Source organism: Centruroides vittatus, unplaced genomic scaffold (assembly GCF_030686945.1).
Source record: "Centruroides vittatus isolate TY-2023 unplaced genomic scaffold, ASM3068694v2 contig_481, whole genome shotgun sequence".
Taxonomy (NCBI): Eukaryota; Metazoa; Arthropoda; class Arachnida; order Scorpiones; family Buthidae; genus Centruroides; species Centruroides vittatus.
This window is the reverse complement of record NW_027122271.1, coordinates 17,270-43,778: the sequence shown is the minus strand read 5'-3', so window position 1 is coordinate 43,778 and position 26,509 is coordinate 17,270. Positions and strand designations below refer to the sequence as shown.

The 26,509-nt window shown below is 29.6% G+C and overlaps 1 protein-coding gene and 2 long non-coding RNA genes across 3 annotated transcripts in view; 2 read left to right on the top strand and 1 right to left on the bottom strand.

The window, feature by feature from the left end:
- The window catches only part of mms4 (Methyl methanesulfonate sensitivity 4), a 39,258-nt gene that overhangs the window by 6,746 nt on the left and 6,003 nt on the right, over positions 1–26,509 (top strand). The window contains exons 5-10 of the mRNA XM_067273458.1: positions 5,837–6,007; positions 9,622–9,714; positions 11,881–11,990; positions 21,310–21,409; positions 24,019–24,134; positions 25,815–25,998. Of these exons, the coding sequence (XP_067129559.1) occupies positions 5,837–6,007; positions 9,622–9,714; positions 11,881–11,990; positions 21,310–21,409; positions 24,019–24,134; positions 25,815–25,998 (774 nt within the window). The remainder of the gene's footprint in view (positions 1–5,836; positions 6,008–9,621; positions 9,715–11,880; positions 11,991–21,309; positions 21,410–24,018; positions 24,135–25,814; positions 25,999–26,509) is intronic.
- Positions 6,104–7,852, top strand: LOC136977867 (uncharacterized). The gene is made up of 2 exons (XR_010881137.1): positions 6,104–6,294; positions 7,671–7,852. It is a non-coding gene; the product is annotated as an uncharacterized lncRNA (long non-coding RNA).
- LOC136977869 (uncharacterized) lies at positions 14,157–14,570 on the bottom strand. Its single transcript, XR_010881139.1, has 3 exons — positions 14,551–14,570; positions 14,345–14,465; positions 14,157–14,262 (listed from the first exon to the last, which is right to left on the bottom strand). It is a non-coding gene; the product is annotated as an uncharacterized lncRNA (long non-coding RNA).

Here is a 26,509-nt window from a genome sequence, read left to right as displayed (position 1 = left end):
AAATTAAGCAAAAATAAAAAAACAGCCCAAAACGTTTCTGGTCCACCAAAGTGTGAATAACTCAAAATCAGCCTCATTCACATGCCCAAAATGTTTCTGGCCCACCTATAAATTTATCAAGTCTCAAAAATCTCATGCTATATTATCTATCAATATGTAAAAATCTACCATGAGGTGTGAATGACAGAATTTTATCAATCAAAAAATAAAAAGAATTGGTACCAGATATCATGCCTATGACTAGTTACCAACAAACTCAACAATATGTGCTTTATTAGAATTCTCACAATCTTTCATACCTCTGTGTACAAATTTTAAATCACTCATGTTTAAATCTTCAATATGCTTATCTGTTACTTTTTTATTGAGTCGACCTAACAGATAAACTTGATAAATTCATTCCATTTAGAGTCCATGAGAACTACTAATTTTTTATCACCGTAGCGAGTGGATACTGATTTAACATTACTAACTGGATATTTGTTATCAGTTTGCAGTTCGTTTAACTTTCTTATGGGAGTATTTTGAAATTTATCAATAGTGTTTAGTTCATTTAGAGTTTTTATTTATATAGGAGAAAAAGTGGTTTGGGATGCTATATCTCGATTTCAAAATTTAGATAATGATTTTATTAGGAAAAATGCTCTAAAATTAAATTTAAATTCACTTATAAGATATTAAACCATATTGGAACAATTACTCGAAGACTTAGATCGATTAAATGTATTAGACTGGAAAATAGTTGTTAAATATCAAGAATTATCCGAAGATTTTATTATAAAACATAAAAATAAAATTGATCAGTGTGATGTTATTTTAAAGAAAATGTTCTCCGACGAATTTATTGAAAATAATTATAAAAATATAGTTGTTTCATTGTTAGCTAGAATTTGTAATAAATGATACTGTATGAATTTTCTCTTATATAAATGGGGACTTCAGTTCATAATGTTAAGTTGGTATTAACTCACTATGGTGAGAAAGTATGGATGTATTATTTTTGGAAGGATGGAAGCGGGCATTTACATATCATGGATTTTGTTGATTCAGCTCAGGTAGATTTTTGCATACACCTCATGGTAGATTTTTATATATTGATAGATAATATAGCAAGCGATTTTTGAGGCTTGATAAATTTATAGGTGGGCCAGAAACATTTTGGGCATGTGAATGAGGCTGATTCTGAGTCATTCACACTTGGTGGGCCAAAAATGTTTTGGGCTGTTTTTTATTTTTGCTTAATTTTGAAATTTTCTGATTTTGAGTCATTCACATTTTGGTGAGCCAGAATTGGTATATATATACTACTTATGGGGATATCCTCAATTTTCAAACCATGTTGTAAAAGTACTGTGTTGTTTGTACAAGGGATACCTGTACTTTAAAAAATTACTTTCTAAAAAATTTAATTGAACTATACCGTACAGATAACTTTATTACTTGTATATTACTGTTTAATTGAAGTAAGTGACAGTTCATTACTATAACTATCACTTATTGCAACTTTTTTTACTTCTTACAGCTAGTTATCAGTTTTCTAAGCAGATTTTTTATCATGTATGTATAAGAAGCATGATTGTGCCATGTGCCTGTTAGTGCTTCTAGTTCTTTGCTGTAACTAAGGATGAGCCAAATACAGGTTTTAAGCTGAATATTGAATAATTATTCTGATGTTACTGTTGTCAAATACAAAATATTTTTGCTTTTCTGACTACCAAATACTAAATATTTTGGTGAATTTATTTGGACTGGCACGAAGCAGAAGGCTTAGATTCTATGTCTTAAAATAAGGTGGAGAGCAGCATCTGCTATTCAGTAATAAAGATTATATATGTTTTTATTTTTAAAAATTATTATGTAATGAAAAGTGAAAAATTAAATTTTGCCATTGAGCACTGCCATTTTTTGGAAACCCTAAAAAGTTGTGTATTTAGTGAATGTATAGTATGTTCAGCAAAACTGGAAGTATTTGACAACCAGCAAAATCACTTACTTCTTATGAATGCAGAAACATTAATGTTTTTTCATTACAATTTACCACTCTCAAATTGTGATTGTTAATAAATAATGTTTGCTCAAGATTATTTATTAAAGTAATATTTGTTTCAGAAAAGAATAAATAACAATATTTTTAAATGTCTGAGTTAAAATCTCAGAGGAGAGAAACAAAATAGAAATAAAACTAACATTTAAAATATGTTAGTTTTATTCTATTTTGTTTCTCTCCCCAAACTAAAATGACATTATTTGACTGAAAAGTTCAACTTTGATGAAGTATTTGGTCTGAATATTGAACATGGGTGTTTAGTACAGCCATTCTTCACTTACTGACTGAGTTCTGTTCCTATGAATAGGCTGTTAAGCAAATGAATGAAGAGTTTAATCATTTTTATTTATTCTAGCTAAAGAAAGATCTAAAGGAAATTCCAGTATGATAACTTTGTTTTAATTTGCATCTTTTACTTATTACAGAACCAATAAATAAAATCAGCAAAAATTATAAAAATGAGTACTGTATCAAAAAAGATTGGAGTTCATTCATAAAAAAAAGATACTCAGATTAATATTTTAGTAATGGAATCTTTCAAATGGGATGCTCAATAAAATACAAATTTATAAATGAAATATGTAGTTGAGATTGCATATGCTTTGTGTAGAGAATATTGACTAACTGCGGGAACAAGGCTAAGATTAAGAAAGGGGATTCCACCATCCTGTAGAGTTAGTCATAAGTCTGAGCAGTTGTTAAACTTGTAGGTTTTTAAGTGAGGAGTGACTGTATTTGGCCAAATATCAAATAATGCGAAATATTCGGTTCAACACTAATTATACCCTTGATGGAGAACATTTTGTGTGTCAATGTGTGGTTGAAGATGAAGATGATATTAGTGATAATGAAAAATTCTGTGAAGAAAGATAAGTGCTTTCAGTGGTTTTGATAGGAATGTTTGATAATTCACTTAAAAACTGCTTAAAAAGTAGCAAGTAGCCTGATGATTCACTTGGTAATGATGAAATGCTATCCTGGATTAACATAATCAATGTATATGATAAATTATTATTTAGAAACAGAATTTTGGAGTTGGACCTTCTAAAATTTTATTGGTCAGAGTTGGGGACTTAGTCTATTGATTCCAAAGCTCTGGTTAAAATTATAGTTTATACAACAAAATTATGCAAGAGTAATTTTTAATGACTAATATAAATCAAAATTTTCAATTATCGTATATTGCCAAAAATACATTCTGTCAGATAAATACTCGGAATTGTCCATTTCAAAAGCCTGTATAAATGATATGAAAACAAACTTTTTGCTGTAAGTTGACACCAGTATACTTAATTATTATGTGAATTTGTAGCACCATCTATCAACCAGTTTATTTACAACCATTGGTTTCATTATTGAATGTAAAGTATGCTTTGCAATTTTTAAAATGGACAAAAATATCAAGCAAAGAGTTTACTTTATATTTTGTGTTGCCAATGAAATTTCTTGTGCCAAGTCGTTGAAAATGTTGCAGAAGGCCTATGGTGAGTCAGCTTTATCCAAAACATGTGCATACAAGTGGTATAAAGCATTTAAAGATGGCCGAGAAGTGGTGGAAGACTTGTCTTGTTCTGATCAACCTTCAACATCTTCAACTGACAAAAACATCGCCAAAGTGAAAAAAATGGTGATGGAAAATTGTCATTCTAGCTTGAGAGAAATTGCTCAGAATCTGAACATGTCTCATGAATCTGTTTTCACCATTTTAGTTGATGTTTTGGGCATGAGAAATGTTGCAGCATGACTTTTTTCAATGGAGCTGAATTTTCTTCAAAAAGAGCACTGGAAAAAGGTTACTGAAGACATGCTTGAATGAGCCAGTTTGGATCATACATTCATGAAACGCATCATAATAGGTGATGAGATGTGGGTTTATGAGTTTGACATGCAAACCAGCCAACAAACTTTGGAATGGTGCTTTCAGAATGAGCCAAAACCAAAAAATCCACATCAAAGTTGCTCAAAAATCAAAGTAAAGTTGACTGTTTTCTTTGACTGTCATGGTGTTGTCCACTAGGAACTTCTTCCCGAGGGACAAACAGTCAATGAACAATATTACTCGGGTGTTATGAGGCATTTGAGAGAGAATGTTTGCCAGAAAAGGCTAGATCTGTGGAAGAACAATTCTTTGATGTTGCATCACATCAATCTTTGTATGCAATTTTTTAACCAAAAACTCAACGAATGTCATTGACCAAGCACTGTATTCACCAGATATGGCCCCGTGTGACTTTTTCCTTTTCCCCAAACTCAAATTACTACATAATATAAATCAGAAACCACACACCTGGTTGTATTACATAAATTCTACCTACTTGAACCTGTAACCACACCAGTTACAAGTTCAAGTAGGTAGAATTTATATCAAATTACTACTTTGTGATAATTTGAGTTTGGGGTTTTGTTGAGACACTTTGAGTAGATTGGAGAAATAAAACAAAATTCACAGAGGAAGCTGCAAGTCATATTGGAAAGCACTTATAAGAAGTGTTTTGATGACTGGATTATTTGTGGCAGAAGTGTATTGCATCAAAGGGAGCCTATTTTGAAAGTGACAAAATAAATTTGGATGATTAAACCAATGTTTTATATTTTATTTAACAATTCTCAATACAGTGGAATCTTGCTTAACGAACACCTTGCACAACGAATTTTTTACATAACGAGCAAAACAAATTGTAAAAATTTGCCTCGCTTAACGAGCGATGTTTTGCATAACGAGTGATGAGGAGAGAGGAAGTCTCTAATTGTGCACATGCGGCATGCTCCATCAGTCTTTGTTTAGTACTCATCCCACTAGCATCTTACTGTCGCTTGTAATCACATATTTTTCCAAACTTGTGTTCATACATATTACTTATAAACATCAACAACCATAGCTCGTTATATAATAAACATGCTAAACGATATGCCAAATTCTTGGGTCATTAAATTTAATGATCGATTCTAAATTAAATTTTAGAAATGTCTGAATTAAAAATTAACTATTTATAATTATTAAATTTAATACGAGATGAAAACATAACTGCCTACCTCTAGTCAAATTAATTAATTTCTAATATTTAATTATAGCCTTTACATAACCCAAGAATTTGGCATATCATTTGGAGTGTTTATCAAACATATTAGCTGTGATTTTTTTTTTTTTTTAATTTTGTTTCTGCAAATCAAATTTGCATTACAGGTTGGTTAATTCCGCGCTAGAAGAAAAGATGATGATGATTCATGTTCCTTAAAAGTGTATATTGTACAATTCTTTTTGAATAAATGTTATACATAAAACATTTGAGCATTTTTTTGGCATGGAATGTATTATCTTATTTTACATTAATTTCTATGGGAAAAATTGTTTTGCTTAATGAGTGTTTTGCATTACGAGTAAGACTGGAATGAATTATGCTCATTAAGCAAGGTTCCACTGTATTTATTTGACAGTGTATAGAGTTACTACAAAGATTTATACATAAATATTATTAGATATTTGGAAATAGAAGTTTATTGTAGAAATGAAAAGTTGGCTTAAATTTTTTCAATTTGAATTCTACTGTATTGAAAACTTTAAAAACTAAAAATATCATTTTTTAACAGAAATTTTTGCATGTTTTATTTTTAATTTTTAAATGAACTATCTTATTTTATAAATATAGATTTCCCTATATTTTTGTTTGATTCTCATTTAATTTTCATTTTTTAATATGATTAGAGATAATTTAATATAATTTTAGACAGTTTTTAATATGATTATGTTATAAATTTTATAATTAAATAGTAATAATAATAATATTACAGATTATATCTATGGAAATAGATAATGAAATTGAAGGATTATCAAATGTTAGTGAATTATGGTCAGTATTACAAGAATCTGGAATCAAGTATAAAGTGGAAGATAATGTAATAAAATCCAGTATTCTTTGGTTCAGAGACGTTATTGGCCATAAAATTTCAGCAGAAGGAAAGGTTTGTTTTAATTTACTGAAATATACAATATGAATATAAATTATTTTACAACCTTTATTGTACGTTTGAAAGTAAATAAATGAGATACAAAATAAAGTAATACCCCAAACTTACACAATAGATAGGACCGAGCGGTAACCGTGTAAGTCAGGGTATAATTTTGCATATAAATACATACAAATTATTTTTAATTGGGGCTGGAGACTAAAGAAAACAATAATTTAGAAAAAAATGTTTAATAAAATCTTAGATAATACATATGTATAACAAATTATATTATTAAAATTGTAAATCGAAGTTATTTTGATGTAGAAGGCTTCATAAAATCTAACAAATTCGTTTGACAGCTCAAAGATTTTTTTTTCTTCTGCAAAATTTCCTTGTTGCATGCTAATAATTTTTTTATTTCTCATTTTGTAGAAGAAATATGCTCTTCATTGGAGTCTATATTTTCTAAAATTTGTAACCCCTTTTCAGTTGAACTGAGGTCTTTTGTCAAGTTTCCATTCGTCATTTGATCTTCTGATTGAACTGGGTCTAAAGAATCAAGTTCTTCAATGTCTTGCTCTTGCTCACGCATTTCTATGAGCTCATCAATTGTCAGCTCATGATTGTGGGAATCCAGCAGTTCTTGAACGTCATCACTATCCACTTCTAAATTTATTTGCCTGGCAAGATCGACAACTTCTTCAATCACATTACCAATTTCATTAGGCTCTGGCACTGATTCTGCCTGAGTTTCAATGGTGGAAAAAAAGGACACAGTTTTTTCCAGATGCCATTTAAAGTTTTTTGTGAAACTTCATTTCAAGATTGGCCAATGATTCTCACTGCATCTAAAACATTGAATTGTTTCCAAAAGTTTTTAACAGAGAGCTTGTTGTTCTGTCTTATAGCTTCATGCAGATGTACAAACGATCGTCTCGTGTAATAAGCTTTGAATGTTTTGATGACTCCCTAGGTTGAAGCAAGCTGGTTGTATTTGGTGGCAAAAATACAACTTTCATGCGTTGGTCGGAATTATTTAATGTTGCAGGGAGATGACCTAGTGCATTGTCGATTATTAGCATCACTTTAAATGGAATTTGTTTAGATTGGCAATAATGTTCGACCTCAGGTATGAAGTAATGGCCAAACTAGTCCTCAAAAAGAGAAGCTGTCACCCAAACTTTACAATTTGATCTCCAAATCACAGGCAATCCAGCTTTAGATTTATTTTTCAATGCTCTTGGATTTTCCGAGCAATAAACTAAGAGAGGTTTTAACTTACAATCATCAGCTGCATTTGCGCCAACCATCACTATCAATCGATTTTTGGCGGCCTTAAAACCTGGAAAGGTTTTCTCTTCACGCACAATAAAAGTTCTTTTAGACATCTTCCAGAACAGGCCAATCTCGTCTACGTTGAATATGGTTTGGCTGGTATAGCCACCTTCATCTATCATAGTTTTGAATTTCTTTGGATAGTAAGACAGAGCCTCTTTATCAGCACTTGCCACCTCTTCACTTCCTGCAATGCTATGCCAATTACAGCAACTTTTGAATTAGTTGAACCAACCACTACTAGCTTTAAACTCTTCATCTTTAGCCAACTCTCCAGCATCCTCTTTCAATCTCTCAAAAATCAGCTCAGCTTGAGATCATACCATATTCTGATCAACAGGACAATTTTTCACATTTACTTGATTATCACACCATAATGTTAACATTGTTTCCATCTCAGCAATAATACCGTGATGTTTACGAATGATGCTTGAATTTAAAGATTGAGCATTTTACAAAGCTTTGAGAATTTTTTCTTTACCTTTTATAACTGTTCTGACCATCAATTCCGGTAGATCAAACTTCTTTACCAATTCACAAATTTTCATTTTTGTATTGAAGTCTTTAATAATGTTAACTTTACATTCCGAATATAAAGTTTTTCTTTTCTTGTTTGATGCAGAAGAATCAGTTCTACTTCGTTTCGATGACATAGTAGAATCTCTCAAGTCTCCATAGATATAACAAACACAGAAATAAATAACACAAAATAAATTGTAGCTATGTGTCGATTCTGCGTGACGTGTCTGAACATGTACAATAGTGCTGAACAATAGTGTTGGGGGAGTGAGTAATCAAGAGTTGTGTGGCGCTCAAACAAAAGACAAATTGACGAGATTTGAAGATCGCATAACTCTGGGTTTGCATAAGTCAAGGTATTACTGTATATTAAATAACCAATAATGTTTAAGGATATTTCGTATTTGAATAATTAATAGCACTTATTTCTAGAAGGATTTTAATTATTGATACATCAACAGTTTAAATGTAAATTAATATCTATTTCAAGAAATCAGACACTTCTATATTTAACTTTAATCAGAAAATATATTAATAATGTCAATAAACCAATATACTCAATTCTGTTATTGAGTATAATTTGTATTAATATATCCTGATGAGTTTTTCATATTTTATTGATGAAAGGAAATTTCATTTTTCTGTATTGCTTGTTCTTGCTAGTTAATACCATTAGATTTTTGTAATTTTGTACATATTTAATATAATTTATTATTGTTATGTTCATGTTTTAATAGTATCTTAAATTTAATTTTTATTTTTATTATTAGATTATTAGTTTTTCTGTAGTTCTATATCAATTTTATAAGCTGTCTAAGAAATTCTTTCATATGATATTTATTTATTGAAGTATGCCATCTATCATACATACTCATATTACAACTCAAATGAATACATATGATAAACTTTATTTTAATATTTATTATTGTAATTTATCACATACAGTTATTCAGCTTCTATGTTTAAAAAAATAAAATATTTTAAAATTAAACTTTATAATGCTAATCTTTGAACTCATAGGCTAACATTGATATTAAAGTTATTGAAGAAATTCTTATAATGAATGTCTTCCAAAATAATCATCTACAATTCAATTTTTTATGGATAATTTAAATGTTTTTATAAATATGAAATTATCATTGACTGCAGAGAAAAGATTAATAAGCTGGATGCACTGTGAAGCATTGATAAACAAAAGAGAGAATAATTGATAATTTAGAATTTAGAGAACCTGGAAGTTTGAATTTTTCAGTTAAATTATAAGTTGTAATACAGATTATTCTTATAAAAGAAAATTTATACTAATGCATTTCAAAATGATTTTAAATAACATTTGCAAAGAAGATTCAATTAGGCATGCTAACAACTAAACATTATAACAATAGTACTTGGTATAATATTTAAAAAATGTTTGTTAAAGAAATAAATTTAATTAAAACTTTACTGCAACAAACAAGATAAAGAATAAATTTAGTATAAACAGAAATAAAATGAACATTTAAATTAAAAGAAATATTTATCAGATGACAAAAATGACTAATTTATTATCGTATTGAATAGCATATGTGGTTTCTATATACAAGTATCTGTTTATTCTATATACACGCATTATATTTCACTAAAATATTTATAAAACAGTTGTATATAAAATTATTGTTTTGTATTATCTCATTTACTGATGTTTTAACTTCAGTTAAGAAAGTATGAAATCTTTGTTTTTTTATTATTGTTGTTTATATTATAAAAATATTATTTACAAATTTAATGTTTAGGTAAATCGAACTGTGGAAAGAGTACCTGAGGAGCATTTGTTGATAGTATTTCCAACATCTCAGTTTATTGATATGGTTGCAGGAATGAAACAGGTTTATAATTTATTTTAATAATTATTTGAAATGGTTTATTTTGAAGTAGTAATAATTCTAATTCACATAATGAAAATAGATATTTTTGTTAATGTTACCAATGGTTCCAAGATGGCGACTCATCTCTGATTCCAGCAAATAGAAGAAGGAAACAGTGGTGACACATGTTCTAACCTAACCTAACCTATTCTAATAAATTACCATAATTATTACCAACAAAATTATTAGAATAGGTTAGGTTAGAAATGTTTCCTTGCTGGAATCAGACGAGCCACCATCTTGGAACTATAGGTAACATTAACCTATATGTTACTTAGAACTAAGTTTACACATCTATTTTATTTAGGTTTTTTATTATATGATTTAAAGGAAAGATATTTTTCAAATTACACATAAAAGGCAGTTTAAATTCTGACAAATTATATTGAGTTCTGTAATTGTACTAGAAATACATTCAGGATTTCTGGTTTTATATTCAATCAAAATATCTTGAATTTCTAGCTATACTTTAAATACTTTTTGTAATAATTAATTTCATCTGTATTGATTATACAACATAATTCTTAGAAAGCATTTAATGAAACTGTTGTGGTGGGATCGTGGGTGAACACGATTCTTGCTTCTTTCCAAACAGCGCTGAAAGGCACGACTGTTGGGTTTGAATTTGTAGGCATTGATTGGTCAACAGCGTCACACCACCGCCAGACCTCCGAGAAAGCTTCGTCCAACAATGATTGCTGATTGGCCGACAGCCTGCCATCGACGGATATAAAAGACTAATGTCGAGGTGGGAAATCCGAGTTTACTCCAAAGTTCATCGGCGTTTGACTCTAGAGTTTTGTCGAGTTTCACTTCAGTATTTACTCCAGCGAGTTTGTTCTCGGGACATCAAGTAACCCTTAGACTTTGGGGTCAAGGAGAGTTCGCCCAGGGACTTTACAATATCCATACAGTTTGTTAGCAGCAGCAACTAGACATCAGAAGATAGCTACTAGCCATCAAACCATCCAAGTCGTTGCAAGGTGTCTTTCCAACAAACCAGATCAACACACAAGAACTGTTGAACTTTCTGAACTCTATCTAATGTTATTGTCGTACCAAGTCGGTTGCCAATTGAGCGTTTATTGTACATTTTAAACGTCACCGAAACTATAAGTAATTTTGTTTCAAATTGATAGCACCTACAGATTGAACCTCTTTAATCTGGCATTCTGTGGTCTGACAACGTTTATGGTCCAGCATGGTTTGGACTTGCTACCATTAGTTTGTAGATCTGTCATGTCTACTTATCTGATTCAAGGAAAATTAATTAATGGAAAGCCAAAGTACCAGAAGCAAGCAACATTGAAACAGTGGTTGAAAGAAAATTATTAATAACAGATTCAAGGACTCATAACAACATAGAAAATCCACTTTGCTGCACCTTCTCTGTTTCTTATGTTCACATACATGATGAACATAGAGACCCAAATAACATCTTTGAAGACATTGCTGATCATGACGACCCTATTGACTTCAATTGAAATCCTAGCTACAGGAACTATAAGTATTTTTTGTTTTAGGCTTTATATTACACAAATCAATAAAAACATTAATGGTTGTATAATTTTCCTGAAGCATGGTTCTGCCTTTGATATTTCTGCATTATGTATGAAATGAGCATTTTGTTATGGTAGGTGTTTCTACGGAGGTCTTAGAAGTCAATTTCTGTAATCTGGCATCTTCTGTAGTCCAACAATGGCCAGTTCAGGCTGACAGATTAAGGAGGTTCAACCTGTATTAATGATTTGAAACTTTTGTAATGTTATATTGTTATTATGATACTTAGCAAATATTTCAGTAAGATATTGAGAACTGTTATATGTTGCTAATTTTGTTTGTCTAATAAATTAAATGGTAATTTTCTTTTGCACACAACAAAATCTGAATGATTTTGTGCTGTAAGATGAATGTTTCTAAGTTTAATATTTTGATTACTGGTTTATTTTATTTAAGTTGATTTGTTTTAGAGAAGTTTTTTTAATTTTCATTCTTAGTAAACCATTATTAACGTTAAAAGAAAAACTTTTTTATCATTAATAAGTTAACATTAACAGTTTTATTGTTTTTATTCAATAAAATTTTATTATTTAATGTCTTATATAATAAATATGTAATATGTTTCAGCCATCAAATGTTAATATGAATAGTTTAATTTCATTAACAAGTTATTATGAAACTATATATCCTGAGAAGAAAATAACTTATGTTGCTATTGGAATAGAAAAATATTTCAGGTAATAGTTTGAGCAATTCAGTTTTTTCTGATTCATTTTAAAATTTTTGTATATTAATGTAATTACTTTGTTCTTTAGCTTGATAGACAAAATATTATTTTTGAAACATTTACTACAATACTACTAATAAAATTGTAAAATATTCACAATATATTACATTAAAAGTCATTCAAATTCCTTATTTTCTGCTTGAAGATAACTAATAAGTATACAAAAGATATTATAAATGAAAGGTTTATTTTTCATTGAAGAAAACATTTCTGTTTTAGTTTGTTATTAATTCCGATATCCATTTTGAAAATTGTTGTAGTTTATGATGATAATTTATATTCTGAACATACTAAAAAAATTTATAACCATTTCTCTTTAATTTGGAACATAATTTACAAGGATGGAGATAACAAATATCTAATCAATTATCATTTGATGGAACTTTATTTGTTTTAAATGTTGTCACAAAATATAAAACAATGTTTACTTATTAGTGGATAATTCCATATTAAAATTGTGGATTTTTTACTTAATAATTTTTTTAACTGCTTAGATATTAATTACTTGTGAATTTGAGTTAACATTTTATTTTCTTGTTTTTTAATTGAAAGAAGTGTGAAAACATTTGGAATAAAGTAGTAGTTTAAAATTTATCTACAGTCAACCATTTAGAATTTATCCCCCTGATGATGGTATCGGCATTGATAATTTTAATGATAAAAAAAGTAATAACTATGAATTAAATTAATCATTGTCTAATTAATTATTATCACACAATGATTATTGAATTTACTCAGGTATTAGATTCATTATCAATTAAATCTGGTCAACTATATAATAACATTAAATAAAATACTGGTTTTTTTTACATAGCATGAGCTTTAGAAATGTTGTTCATCCTCTTGAGTAATCCTAAATGTTATATTTTTTCAACTGTTTCAATTGAAAAAAATTGAAATAAATTAAGTAATTTTAAAATAAATGATTAATTTGTGGTCTAAAGTACATTTGCAATTAATCATTTAACTTTATTTTTTGATTATAGTTTAGCTGAATTTATTTAAATTGGAAGAATAGTTTATTACAGTATCACACCATACCGATTGTCAAAATAACAACCGAGAGCAAGTTAGAATAATCAGGGATGTCCATTTGATAATTTCTGTACTGTGAAGAATCTCTATCAGCACTTTTGTTTGATCTCAGACCTCACCTGTCCCTGAGCATCTCTTCTGGAGTGTAGCTTCTCTCCCTATCCTCAGCAATCAGAAAGATGGTTGCTTGCAAAGCTTTCCATTATGTCTGCATTGATCCAAATGTGGGTGGTCATTCTCTCCTTTGTTTACTTGTTTAGTTTCTGTTGTTCACATAGCATGGCAAATGGTTTTACGACTGGACTGCATCTGGATCCAATTCAACTAATCACAGATTGCTTTGTTTTTCTCCCATTTATGTTTTTATCTTAAAACATGTTCTATTGCAATTCATGTCTATGATAGTGAATACTCTCTATTTGCAGTATAATTCTTTAATATTGCTTTAAATATAAAGGATTGATTCAGATTTAAATGTGTTGCAAATTTTACAATTTTCGGCACATTCAACTGCATTATATTTAAAGTAAGATTAAAGAATTATCTAACATAGTAAAGTCTGATCTATTGATTTAAACAAAGAGATGGATAGAGACAAACTGCAAATAGACAGTACTCACTATCATGGACATGAATTGCAATAGAACATGTTTAAGATAAAAACATAAAAAATTGTTTCTTCTTATCTGATGTTATAGCCTGTTATTTTTGTTAATTCCTCCACAAATAAATTTGAGTTTCATGATGATAAAAAATGGTTGCAAAAGTACTGAATTGTAAATAGGCAAAGTGTGCAAATAATAAATTTGCAAGTATGGACTTCTACTGCATAATTTCAATAGAAACATCCTTCTTGTGCTACAGGAACACAATTAAACACAAATGACATTGACATTTGTATGCTTTTCTTATCTAAAATTTATAACAATAGAAATTGAGGATGAAAATTTACCGAAAACAATACATAATTTGAAGACAAATGCAAAAGTTATTTAGAGTCTTATCATTTAAAGTCGTCTACGTGGACGTTATTTATTAATAGGACCTTGTACTGGTGTATTGGCACAGTAATGAGAGTTAATTCAGTAAAATTTCTTTATTTTATCACCTGTAGTAGCAATATCCGTACACATTTTACACGTGTTTCGGGCTAGCATGCCCCTCATCAGCAGTATTACCACTATGTACTATAAATAACAATAAAACATATAAGTTACAATAAAATCTAAAATATTCCAAAAAAATAATAAAATACAATTTAAAACCTACTGTGAATACATATCTCAATTCCGAGTATGAATAGATGTTTTTCGTTTTACAATTACAGAGATTGTGTAAATACGTATTTCGACTTAAATTGACAATTTCCTTTTCACTATTGAACAATTTGCTGTATAATTAAAGGTAAAACATAATAAACAACCAAAGATAAACTGATAAAATAATACAACACAACTTGTAAGAAAGAAACTTACATTAAGGTTTTACGTTTCGCCATTCCACAGTGTAATAACAGAGTTGCTTAATCATGCTTATTTATAACGTCACCTAGTATAGTGTTCCATGATTGGTGGATTATTCTACCCAAATTATTATTAATTCTATTCCTTTCTTTTATTATATATAAATGTTCATATAATTGCCTTTTGTAATTGTTTGATTCTTTTCTCTTTATTTTTATACTATTTTTGTCAATTTGGCATCCATAATTATTACAGTGTTCTGCGACTGCAGAATTTGCATAATTGCCCCTTATTGCTCTTATATGTTCTTTTATTCTTGTATTTAATTTTCTTTTAGTTTCACCTATATATGTTTTAACCGGATCACAACTGCAATTAAATGAATAAACAATTTCTTTTTCATCCATTATATCTAATTTTTTGTCAGACCTATGATATAGATGTTTTTTAAATAAATCGTTTTTTTCCGGTATCAAATTCACTTTTCCTTTAAGTATATTTTTTACTCTTTCAAATAATTTAGGTACATATGTCATCTTGACGCATTTTTTATCTTTATCAAAATTTCTATTTTTGTTATTATTACTATTAATCCAATTTAACCATTTTTCTAAGATTTTTTGGGGGTAGCTATTTAGTAGGAACATTTTTAATACTTGTTTTATTTCTGTTTCCTGATTTTCTAATTTACTTGTTCTGTTTTTAATTTTATCTATATACATTTTAAATATATTAAATTTCATATTCTGAGGGACATTAGATTTGTAATTTAATACTTTTGGTATTTGCATCGGCTTTATAAATTTTTTGAATTCTAATTTATTATCAGTTCTATTAATGGTTATATCTAAATAATTTAAACTGTTTCTGCTTCAAATTGGATATTTGTTTCTATTGAATTAGCTTGCTTTAAAATTTCATTTTTGTTAGTTTTTTGGCTATCAAATAAAATAATGCAATCATCCACATACCTATTATAGAATGTTATTCCTGTTATATCTTTAATTTTTCTATCAATGTCTATCATAACAATTTCAGCAAGTCTTGGACCTATGCATGTTCCCATTGGTATCCCTTCAGTTTGACTATAAAAGTTATCACCATATTTGAAGAAATTGTTTTCTATTACTACCAAACATAATTTAATAATCCAGTTGGGTGCTGAGATTTTCTGTAAGGAATTTTCAATGTTATTTTTGGTTATACTCGGGTACATATTTTTAATATCTAAAGATAACATTTTTGTATATTTATTAATTATAACATTATTATTTTTTAATCTATTTAATATTAAGTCTACATTTTTTAAACTATAGTCTGAAATTTCTAGCATATTAAGCTTAATTTTTAAAAATTTTTCTAAATTGTAATATACATAATTTCTAACATCAATTAAGGGTCTGTACTTAACTGGATTTTTATGCGTTTTGATTCTAATATTAAATTTAGGTATGCGGTTGTTTTCACTTTTTATTTTTTTAAGGTCTTCATCAGTTATCATATTTCGTTTTTTTAAATCTTCTAATTCTTTATTTAATTCGTTTTGTATATTTTTTCTTGGGTCCTATTTTAATAATTTATATTCACCACCTTGTATTAATTCTGTTATAATGTTATTCTTCTTTTCGGATTCTATGATTATCGTTTGTTTCGTTTTATCACTTTGTAGTAATTCTAAGTTATTTTCTGTTAAAAATTTTTAATAATATAACGTCCACGTAGACGACTTTAAATGATAATAAATTGTAAGGACAGTAAGGCTTTTCTAATTATTTAGAGTCTTTTTAATGCATTTTCAGTACAGACCCCAAATTGTTTTTGAAGTGTATATGTTTTTAAATTCAAAGGTCAGTCATTAAGTAACTGCAAAAATGTGAAACGCCTATTTTTGAAGAAAAAGGTGTAGCCTACTTGTCTAAGTCTCTAATACCCCCTTGGCATGAGTGCACTTATGCCAGTAGGGGATACAAATGCATGAATGCCAGGAGTAAAAAGTTCTTTTGGCTGGCTGCTGAGCTACTCATGCATCACAGACTGAACTTCCTTGTCAAAGTGGAATGTTGACCTTGTAGAGTTTTTCAGTGCTCCAAAGAGATGGAAGACATATTGTGACAAGTCAGGAGTATGGAGGGTGTGGAAAGCCCTCAAATTACATATCTTGAAGCTGGTTTCATTTACTATGTGAGGCCTGGAAAGTGTCTTGCAGGAAGTACATGCTTTTGGAAAGAATACCTTGATGTTTCATGTAGATAGTTGACCTTAGTTGGTTTTAGAGATGTTCATAGTAGTTACTGTTGTTCATTGTTTTACCTTGGGCAAGTAATGTTCTAGAATTACACCTTTACTGTCTCAAAACACTATCAACATAATTTTTCCTTTAGAAGATGGTTTACAGACTTATTGCAGTCTTGCGGAACCTAGATGATGCCATTCCATTCAGCTTTAAGTGATTTAGCCAGTACAACATTTGATGATGAATGTAAATAGTGTGGTAACCTGGGCGTCAACCGAAAATAATACAGTTTTGTCATATATTGATAATTGTTGACTATTACTCGAAAACATCTCATTTTACAAGTTCTTGACGCCGAAAGCGATGCTTTCCCTACAACCTTTTGGTCTTCCAGCCATATGCTACCAACTTTAATATAACAATTAACGGCCTGTCGAGGCAGTCGCTGCCCATTCCTCTGATGGTTACAGTCGTCATCCAGTCCTATAATGGAAGTTGTCACCAGCTCCTTAACCCATCACATTTGCACTTACCTCTTACTTGGATTAACTTCATTGCCAAATGGACTTATTAAGTGCCTCTTATTTGGATTAACATCATTGCTGAAACAGAATACTTAATTGCGTCCTAATAGGACTAACTTTGTCACCAAAACTTGGGACAATTCTAGATTTTACCTCTATTCCCAGGACAGGGAGGCTACCACGTCTATTAGCAAATCAACCAAACTTCAGGTATTTACATCTATGCGCAATATCCTGTAAACTCTCTTTCTCACGATCACCTATGGCATGTAGGTCAGTTGTTTTAACATAGTACGATGTATATATCATGTAATTCTGTTTCTTTTTAAATACAGTAGAGAGTCGTTAATCCGAACCCCGGTAATCTAAATCGCCAGTTATCCAAACGATTTTCAGTCGGACTGTGTCGTTTTTGATACTAGATTTACTTCTAAAGTATAATTTTCATGTTTTTATATTCTTCAATATATTTATTTTGTACAAACAAAATAAAGAAATAATTTTTAACTATATAATAGCCTCGATTATTATTATAAAAATTTTCGTTAGGCTTAAAATCAACGAAAATTCAACACAAAGCGACACGCAACGGAGAAAAATTTGAACATCGGACAGGTTAATATATTTTTTCATACATAATCAGTTATCCGAACAAATCACTAATCCGAACAACCTCAGTCTCCAATTGATTCGGATTAACGACTCTCTACTGTAAACAGTTATTAGTCGTTAAACTGGCATCTGAGCAATTCACTTTGGACTCACCATCTCAAAGACCTTCTCCATCTCAAATCCAATTACCTGTGCACATGGCTGCTCGCATGATCTAGCAACAATAATATGGATGAAAACCAAAAATGACCCTAGTTGCCATGTGGTGTCTTCTATCCTGATGAAGTCATTGCCGCAGCGATGTCGACCCTTTGATCAAGTGGTGAGGAAGCTTAGGGAGTGCTTTATGCATTGTCACAATAGGTTTCAAGCCTTATGCATACAAAAATCTCATTACAACATGCAATTCAACCTTTATGCAACACTCAAATGAGGCAACTATTTTGGATGCTTACTAGTGAACAGCTATGTCATTTGGAAACATCATACTAAGTTTTGCAGATATTAGATAGCATTGCTTTTTGTCATTGGGAATTTTATGAACTCAGCTGATTTCATTCACAAATTACATCACTTTTGCAGTTACTTATAATGACTGTACCTTGCAAATTTTTGTGCTAGATTTTGATTGTTATACAGAAAAATTATTATTTTTATATGTAGTTTCACTATTTAGGCTGAAATTTTTTAAAAAACTGAATAATCAAAACTGTCTTGTGATTGGGGTTAAGAGAATGTTGTCTCTCACCTGTTTCGGCTTCAGATCGCAAGATCCGCCCGCACTGTCACTGGGATGATGATAGTATTTTCTTGTCAACAGCAAGTTCTTACAATCTTCCTTTAGATTCTTTCTGACACCAGCCTAATTAGCGCGTTAGGCACATGATATAATATTTTTATACTTTTGTCTAAGGGGGATTGTGGATTCCCGATAAGACTTCGGCATATATTTGGGATTTGTTAAACTGGTCTCATTGACAAATTCAAAACAAGATTTAATGAGAATAATAGGAACAAAAATACAAATACATGACTAAATGCGGACAGTTTCTAGAGTCCCTATCTAAGTGCAAGAGAGAGAGTTTACATCAATAAAAACATACTACCTCTGTTGACAAATGTTGATCCTTTCATTGGACTGTTGCACGATCAGTATATACTTCTTATCTCCATAAGGAGTGTAAAGGCCCGCTTTTAGCGTAGCATGTCGAAAAGCCACGCGATCAAGATAATTGGTCCCACCTGGCGTTGGGGCTATAAACGGCCGGGAAGAACAAAGGAGTAGCGTCTTCGTTTAGGGGTACACGTCAATGTGTTTGCCACGTGTCGGTCAGCTTGGAAAAAAATGTAAACAAGGGACGGACGCAACTGTAAGCTACGTCGTCGGGAGGAGGGCGGACGTCTTTGAAAGCTCCCAGGGAAAAAGAAGGACCCGATTGGTTGCAAGTTGTCGCCGTGGAACTCCTTAAATTGTAAGGGTGGCGAGAGGAATGGGGAGAAGGGCGAGAGACCGGATACGTGGTAGTCTCTGACACTTAAGAAGCCCGTGAGGTGTAGAGAGAGTGTTCTCCTCTTAGGAATTCCTCTGAGAAGGGTTAGTGTAGAGACTGGACGGCCACACGGTTGAGCCAACTCCGCAAACCGACCAGAGTTTCCCCAGAGTCTAATAGTCCCCAACAGACAAGCCGACGTGAGACACCACACCTTTGTTGCATAGTGTATGTAATGTTGTCGAACTTGTACATCCTGTAAATATTTGTTTTGTAAATAAACTGTAAATATTCACTGGACTGAGTGTGGAGGTGTAGCTTTCCTCGAACCATCGTACGGATATTCTCGAGTCGTAAGAACCAACTCGAGACGGATCATCGTAAAGATCGTAATGGATTATGTAAGGATCTTCACTAGGAGTATATACTGATTGTGCAACAGGTTAATTGGTGATTCTCGGCAGATGGAGATTCGATTCTAATTCCTAATAAAATGGAGACCACTAGGGGGTTTTTGAGACTGATGATCAGGAGCCGGAGCAGGACTATGCTCTTCCTATGGTTTCCATACTTCTATAAGGCAGTTCCTTCTATGGCTGTCTGCCTCAAAATTACAATTTCTCTCCATTTTATTCTAAATTCCCTCTCCAACCAAGTTTTAGGATTTGTAACATCTGATGGGATATTCATTCTGACGCAAATGGACAGATGTTCGTCGGAGATGTATGATAACATCTCTCCCAAAGGAAGTTTTACTTCCCTTCCCACGGGTTTTGACAGAAATGTGTTAAATTTGACATCAATTTAATATTTTAATAAATTCTTAAGAATATTAAAATTATTTAGCCTCTGGATTCTCACACTTTTCTTTTGTAATTAAGTTAATTTTATTTAATTTTATTAACAATTTTTATTTTGCTATCAGAAAATGTCGATCTGTATTGAAAATGATACATAAAACAAATTTCAGTTATATATATGGCAGCATATTAATAGTAATGATTTCAACATGTAGCATACAATCAGAAGCCACACAATTAAAAATTTCTATAATATATTCTGTAAAAAAAAAATTGGAGTATGAACTGGTGAATGTATAATAATATGACAAAAATTATTTATTAATGTTGTTAGAACATACCAGGTACACATTTGTATACTATGAGATTACAATTTATTAATACACTTAATTTATTTTAATATTTTTATTTTTTACCATTGTAAATTAAACAGATTTAAATTAGTTTCAATTGATTTGCTTAATGATGATATCTGATTAAATACAGTTGATTGAATTAAGAGTGAATTGATTTTCAGTCAACTTGCTCTTTGATACATAATAAATACATACCGTTAAATCACTTCGTACACCAAATTTTTCAATTTCATACATTTTAAGTTGACAGACGAAAGCTTTCATCTACTATATTGTGTTACTTTCAGTCAATTTTGGTTTCTGGTAACATCAAAATCATTCACAAATTAATCTTTGTTGTCTGTTCTTTTATTTAATGTATGCTTTTAACATCTTGAATAATGTTTTATGCATTGCAACATATTCATTGTAAAAAAGTAAAACTTTACTACTGCAATAAGCGATTTTATAATGTTTATTTTTTATAATTCTGGGAATGGAACTCCTTTCATAACATGCAACTGTATTGTTTAACTTTTGGACATTTAAATTTTTTCAAATGAAAATTTTAGGAATGTATTCTCATTGAAAGTTGAATCATGCCATACTTTTTAAGTATTCAATGATAAAAATCTAGTTTGTTTAATTAAACAAACTTTTGAATATTATATAAACAAATTTTTTAGTTTTCTCTTAGTAAAAAAACTTTATAGTTTTTAATTTTATAAGTAATATAATAAAATTAATTATTAAAATTGTTGTTTAAATTTTATTTAGGGAATTGAAGAATAAACAAAACAGAAATTTTAGAGCTCAAGTAAGAGGCGATAAATACGAACCTATCCCACAAAAACTTTCATTTTCTGATATTGGAGAGGTTAATAAATTTTCATTATGTAAACTTAAGTGTAAAAAGTAATAAATTTTAATGATAGAAATTAACTTTTTAATATATTGAGTAGCTTGAATTTGTAATCTTTTAACTGTTTTCAAAATTAAAAATCAGTTATTCCTGCTTAGAATTTTATGTAAGTTATTAAGTGTTATATTTTAATTTTATTTTAATTAATTTTTATTCAACAGAAGTAAAGTTACAGGTGAAATATTTTTATGGAAAATAATGCAATAAAAGTAAATTTAATAATTTACTTTTATTGCATTATTTTTAATAATGCAATAAAATAAAATTTTTAATAATGCAATAAAAGTAAATTTAATAATTTACTTTTATTGCATTATTTTTCATAAAAATATTCAAATATATTTCATAGAAACTATTTGTAGTAAAAATTAAATAATCAGTTTTTAACAGCATTTATTTGCTGGATTTGATCATCTCAGTTTAATCAAACATTATCAAGTATGTTAGAAATAAATCAAGTGAAATTTTAATGAAATTTCAATTATATAATAATGGTTTTCAGTAATAATGAGTTTTCATATTAGTGTGAGAACCGAGGGGGCAGAGCTGTGAGCTTGGCCCTTCTTACTGGCTTCGCATCAATGGATGGCCTTTAGGAGGGCAAATAGTGGAGTGGGGAGGTCATGAGCAAGTCGATAAGTGTCTGGTTTCCAAATAATAGACAGGTAGACAGGTAGACAGGTTTAAAATACGACAACAGATTTAATAAAAACATAAAAGGTTAAATACATATTTAATAAGGGCAGTTACGTGTTACAACTACTTATAATTAATGAACCAAGAGAGAGAGCTTACAACTATGTAGCTACAATACTTAACTTCAAAGCTCCAAGATTCTTCTATGTGACGTTGGCAGTATGATCAGTGATCTAAGGCTAAGCATCTGGAAAGAGGCAAATTCGGCAATGTCAGGCAGCAGGAGTTTTTCTATGCCGGTGAAGTCTGCTCTGTCTATGGCATTCTGTAACCTCCAATGTTTGTTGGTGTCTGCCGGGGAAGTCCGCCCCGATGATTGGGTACTACTACTTTTTTATACCCATTTCTGGCTGATGCAATCTTGATGTAATGCATTCTAAGTTCGAATTGAGTCCAGGTGTTGTTTATATGAACTGTCAGAACTTGGACATTTCGATGAATTATTGACACTTTCTATCCAGCATTGTTACTCATCTAACTTCTTAATCGAGATAACAACTGTCAAACATACTAAATTAATTGCTGGTAGTGACTAGATCTGGTATTAGGTTACAACCTGAGTAATAATTGTTTAAATCGGAGAGATATTTAATCAGTCTTATCTGTTAAGAAATCTCGAGAAATAGGATGTGTGTGGGTTTCTCTGTTGATTTTTTTCTCTCCCTTTTCAGCATTGTATTAATATAATTTTTAATTATTTAATTATTTTCATTCCAACTCTCTCAGAATATCAGATTAGTGTATCTAATATATTCTAATTTAATCATAACTTTCAATACTATAGTCACAGACACAATGATACAACTAATGTAAAATTCTATATTTATTTATATAAAAAATAAATAAATAAATGTAAATGTTTCATTAATTTGAAATTATTCTGCAGTTCTTGCAACAATAACAATTGAAATAAAAATACTTGCAGCTATTCCTATAATTAAATCAATTTTCTTATCAGTTTATCTGGTCTTAATTGAACAAATTAAATTTTTAAATTAATATAGGCATGTTCTAAAATAATAACATTTGCTTTAATTTATCTTGAATTCATTTGCTGAAATGATTTAGTAGAAGAATTGAAATTAATGTATTTAGTTTTATAATAAATATGAATAATGAAACTGTGTATAAATCTTTGAGCTGAATATAAAGTAATTAATCTAATCCAGTGATTCCCAACTGGTTTGCTACAGCACACTGTTACGTCATGAAGCAATTCTGTGTTGCAAGATGAATTAAAGCATCGAATTTTAGAATTTGTAAAAGCATAGCAAAATGTGTTTCAGTGTATTATTTATCAACTATATTTCAGAAGTTTGTACCAGTAAACTATTATAGAAAAAGTATTAAAGAGAGCTTTATTAGCAACCTCTTGGCTGCTCCAGTAATATTTAATAATAAAATGTTCTGTAGATCCAAAAAAAGTTGGAAACCACTAATTTAATTCATTTATCTTCTTTAAGTTAATTATGTTATAATTGTTGGGCTAAATATTACATTTATGAATAGGAAAAATTATGTTGGAGCTTTTTTATTTTTGTAAGTCTTTAATTAGTTTTTTTTGTTTGGATTCTTATGTTATGGACAGGTTTTCATATAGAAAGTATATCTAAAAAACTTTAAAAATGCATAATATATATAGTTTTTTAAACTACATGTTATGCATTTTTTAAAGTTAAACTTATTTGTAAATATGTCTCGAAGACACCTTCGTTATTATAGCAGAATAAAATCCCCGAACTTGATTTATTTTTATTACAGTCTTGGTTCTTGGTTTCAGAGTTGATATTTAAATTATTATCTTGTGTTATAAATTCAGTTTTATTATATTTTAAATAATTTAATTTTTAATTTTTTACTTGATTTAGGCTGTGGTATGTCTGCAGATCCAGAAAAATATTACTCTTCATTTGATTGATTCAGTTAATGAGCTTGGGTTCTTCTTAGTTTCTTTTAGCAAAGCAATAGCAGAAACTCCTTATAAGTAAGTTAATTTTTTTTTTAATTTAAAATATTTAGTAAATAACATGGAACTTCAAGTCATAAAATTTTTGGAAATGTATATTAAATTATAATTAAAAACCATATTTATCTGTCTTTAATTAATTAAATTCCTTATATGTAAAAACAAAATTAATTTATGTGATTTAAGTATCATATAATTTGTGTTTATATAAGAAGTGTTCTTTTTTAATTTTATCATATAAATGAGTTTCACACAGTTACAGTTAGGCCAGGAACACACATGCGTAAAATTAGGCGTAAAATCTAGCATAAAACAGAAAGCGTAAAAATTTTCCTGAAATTTTGGCTGAAACAGAACTGAAAAAAGAGTAGAGCATGTCTCTACTTTTTACGCCATAAAATTTTTACGCCAAAATTCCTCCAATAGAGAGAAGTCTTTTCTGTGACGTCAAAGTAGACACGTGGTTTTTATTCTAACAATGGCGGCAATGAGGGTCAACCCTATAATTGTGATGGTCTCGAAAAAACAAAAAATAAATGAAATAGAGGGGTTTATCGAATCCGTTCAACCACATCAGTGTCATGTATAAAGACACTGTATTTAAACAATGTTTATGGATGGCTATAGGTGCAAAATTTCAAACAACAGGTAGGTCTAGTAGAATCGATATATAGGCCTAGTATTTAGATCACACATTCTTTATTTGAATTCGGAATACAAGTGTATTAATTTAAATTTTCTATATTATAACAGAGGAAGCAGAGAAAAAATGGAAGGTACAAAGTGATAGATATATGAAAGGAAAAAATTAATAAAATTAGCACTGTTAGTGGCAGTGGTGTTTCCTATTCGGCCAGAATTTTTACGTATGTGTTCTGGCATATAAGCGTAAAACTGAAACTGAACTGAAAGCTGATTTCTGATTCAGTTTTCTGCCAAACAATTTTATGCATGTGTGTTCCTTGCCTTACAGTTTCACACAAAAATGACTAAAAATTATACTTTTAGTCATTTTTACACAAATCATGTAAGAACTATATTTTATATCTTTCATATGATAATTTTTGTATGATTGTCATTATTTCATACAAGATAATTTTCATGCATCTTGGAATGTAGTTAAGAATCTCTGATTTTTCTCAATTATTTTTCTTTATAACCATTATAATTTTTTGCTTATTTTCAAATTTTGACAGAACACTTTCTCTAAGTTCACGGAGCACCAGTGTTCCACTGCTCTAGTGAAGTGTTCCCCAAAAGGGACAAAATTATTTGATTAAAAATAATTTTAAAGTATAAAATTTCAATTATAGACTGAGGAATTTTTGTATTTTTGAGTAATGTTTTTTCTTTATTTGAAGTTTAAAGTATAGCAGAGAAGAGTGAGTGAATCATTCAAGTAGTTTTAAAGTCATAGATTTTTTAAATGATTTTGCTAATTGAATGACCAAATATTTTATATTCAAATAACTTATTATTATAAATTATATATTTAAAAAAAAATTCTGTTAGGTGTTACATATCAACCCAGATGCACAGAGATATCAGCCCTGCTTTTTGATTATTATATTTTGAATAGCAGTTTTGGATTTATTTGGTTTTAATCTCAGAGAAATTAATAAATATAAGGTCATAAATTAATGTTCTTGATATTTAATATTTTATTATATAGTAAGAGTTAACTTTATTTTTTAATAGAAGAGAAAGGCAGAATAAGTTTTCTTGGTATGCGGAAGGTGATACAAACAAGTCTGTGAAAGTAGTTGATGATGCATCATTGTCAAAACTTTGGAAACAACAGATCGAACAGTTTGCATTAGTAAGCAAAGACGTTTCAGAAGCAATTGTTGTTAAGTATCCAACTCCTCAAACACTGATACAGGTAATTTTTCTAAATAAGCTAAAAACAACATAAATTTGTAGTTTAAAAAATTTATCTAAAAAAACAAGGAAAAAATCAAAAGTTCAGTTAAAGAAATTTCAATTAATTGCTTACAGTAGCCACATTGATTGAATACAATATAGTGCTTTACAAACCTTTTAACATTAACTAACAAAGCCAGAAAGATGAGATTTGGTTTATTTGAATAACTCTGTTTTAATTATTAATATAACATTGAAAATTTAAACAATGATAATTTCATTTCTCATTTCCAAGAGGAATATATCTATTGTGTTTTATGTAAGCATGGTCATTAGAAGGAATAAATAATTTTCAAGATTTTTTTAATTCTCTGAGATTTTCATTTGTTAAAAGTGCTTGTAAATTTTGCCTTATTGATTAGAATATGTCTCTAAAATTGCACTGCTGTCGACAGCTGCACATCTTAGAGGTATGAAGGAGTACATGTCAGGAGTTGCAATTTGGCACAGAGTATTTGGTGCCCAAATCA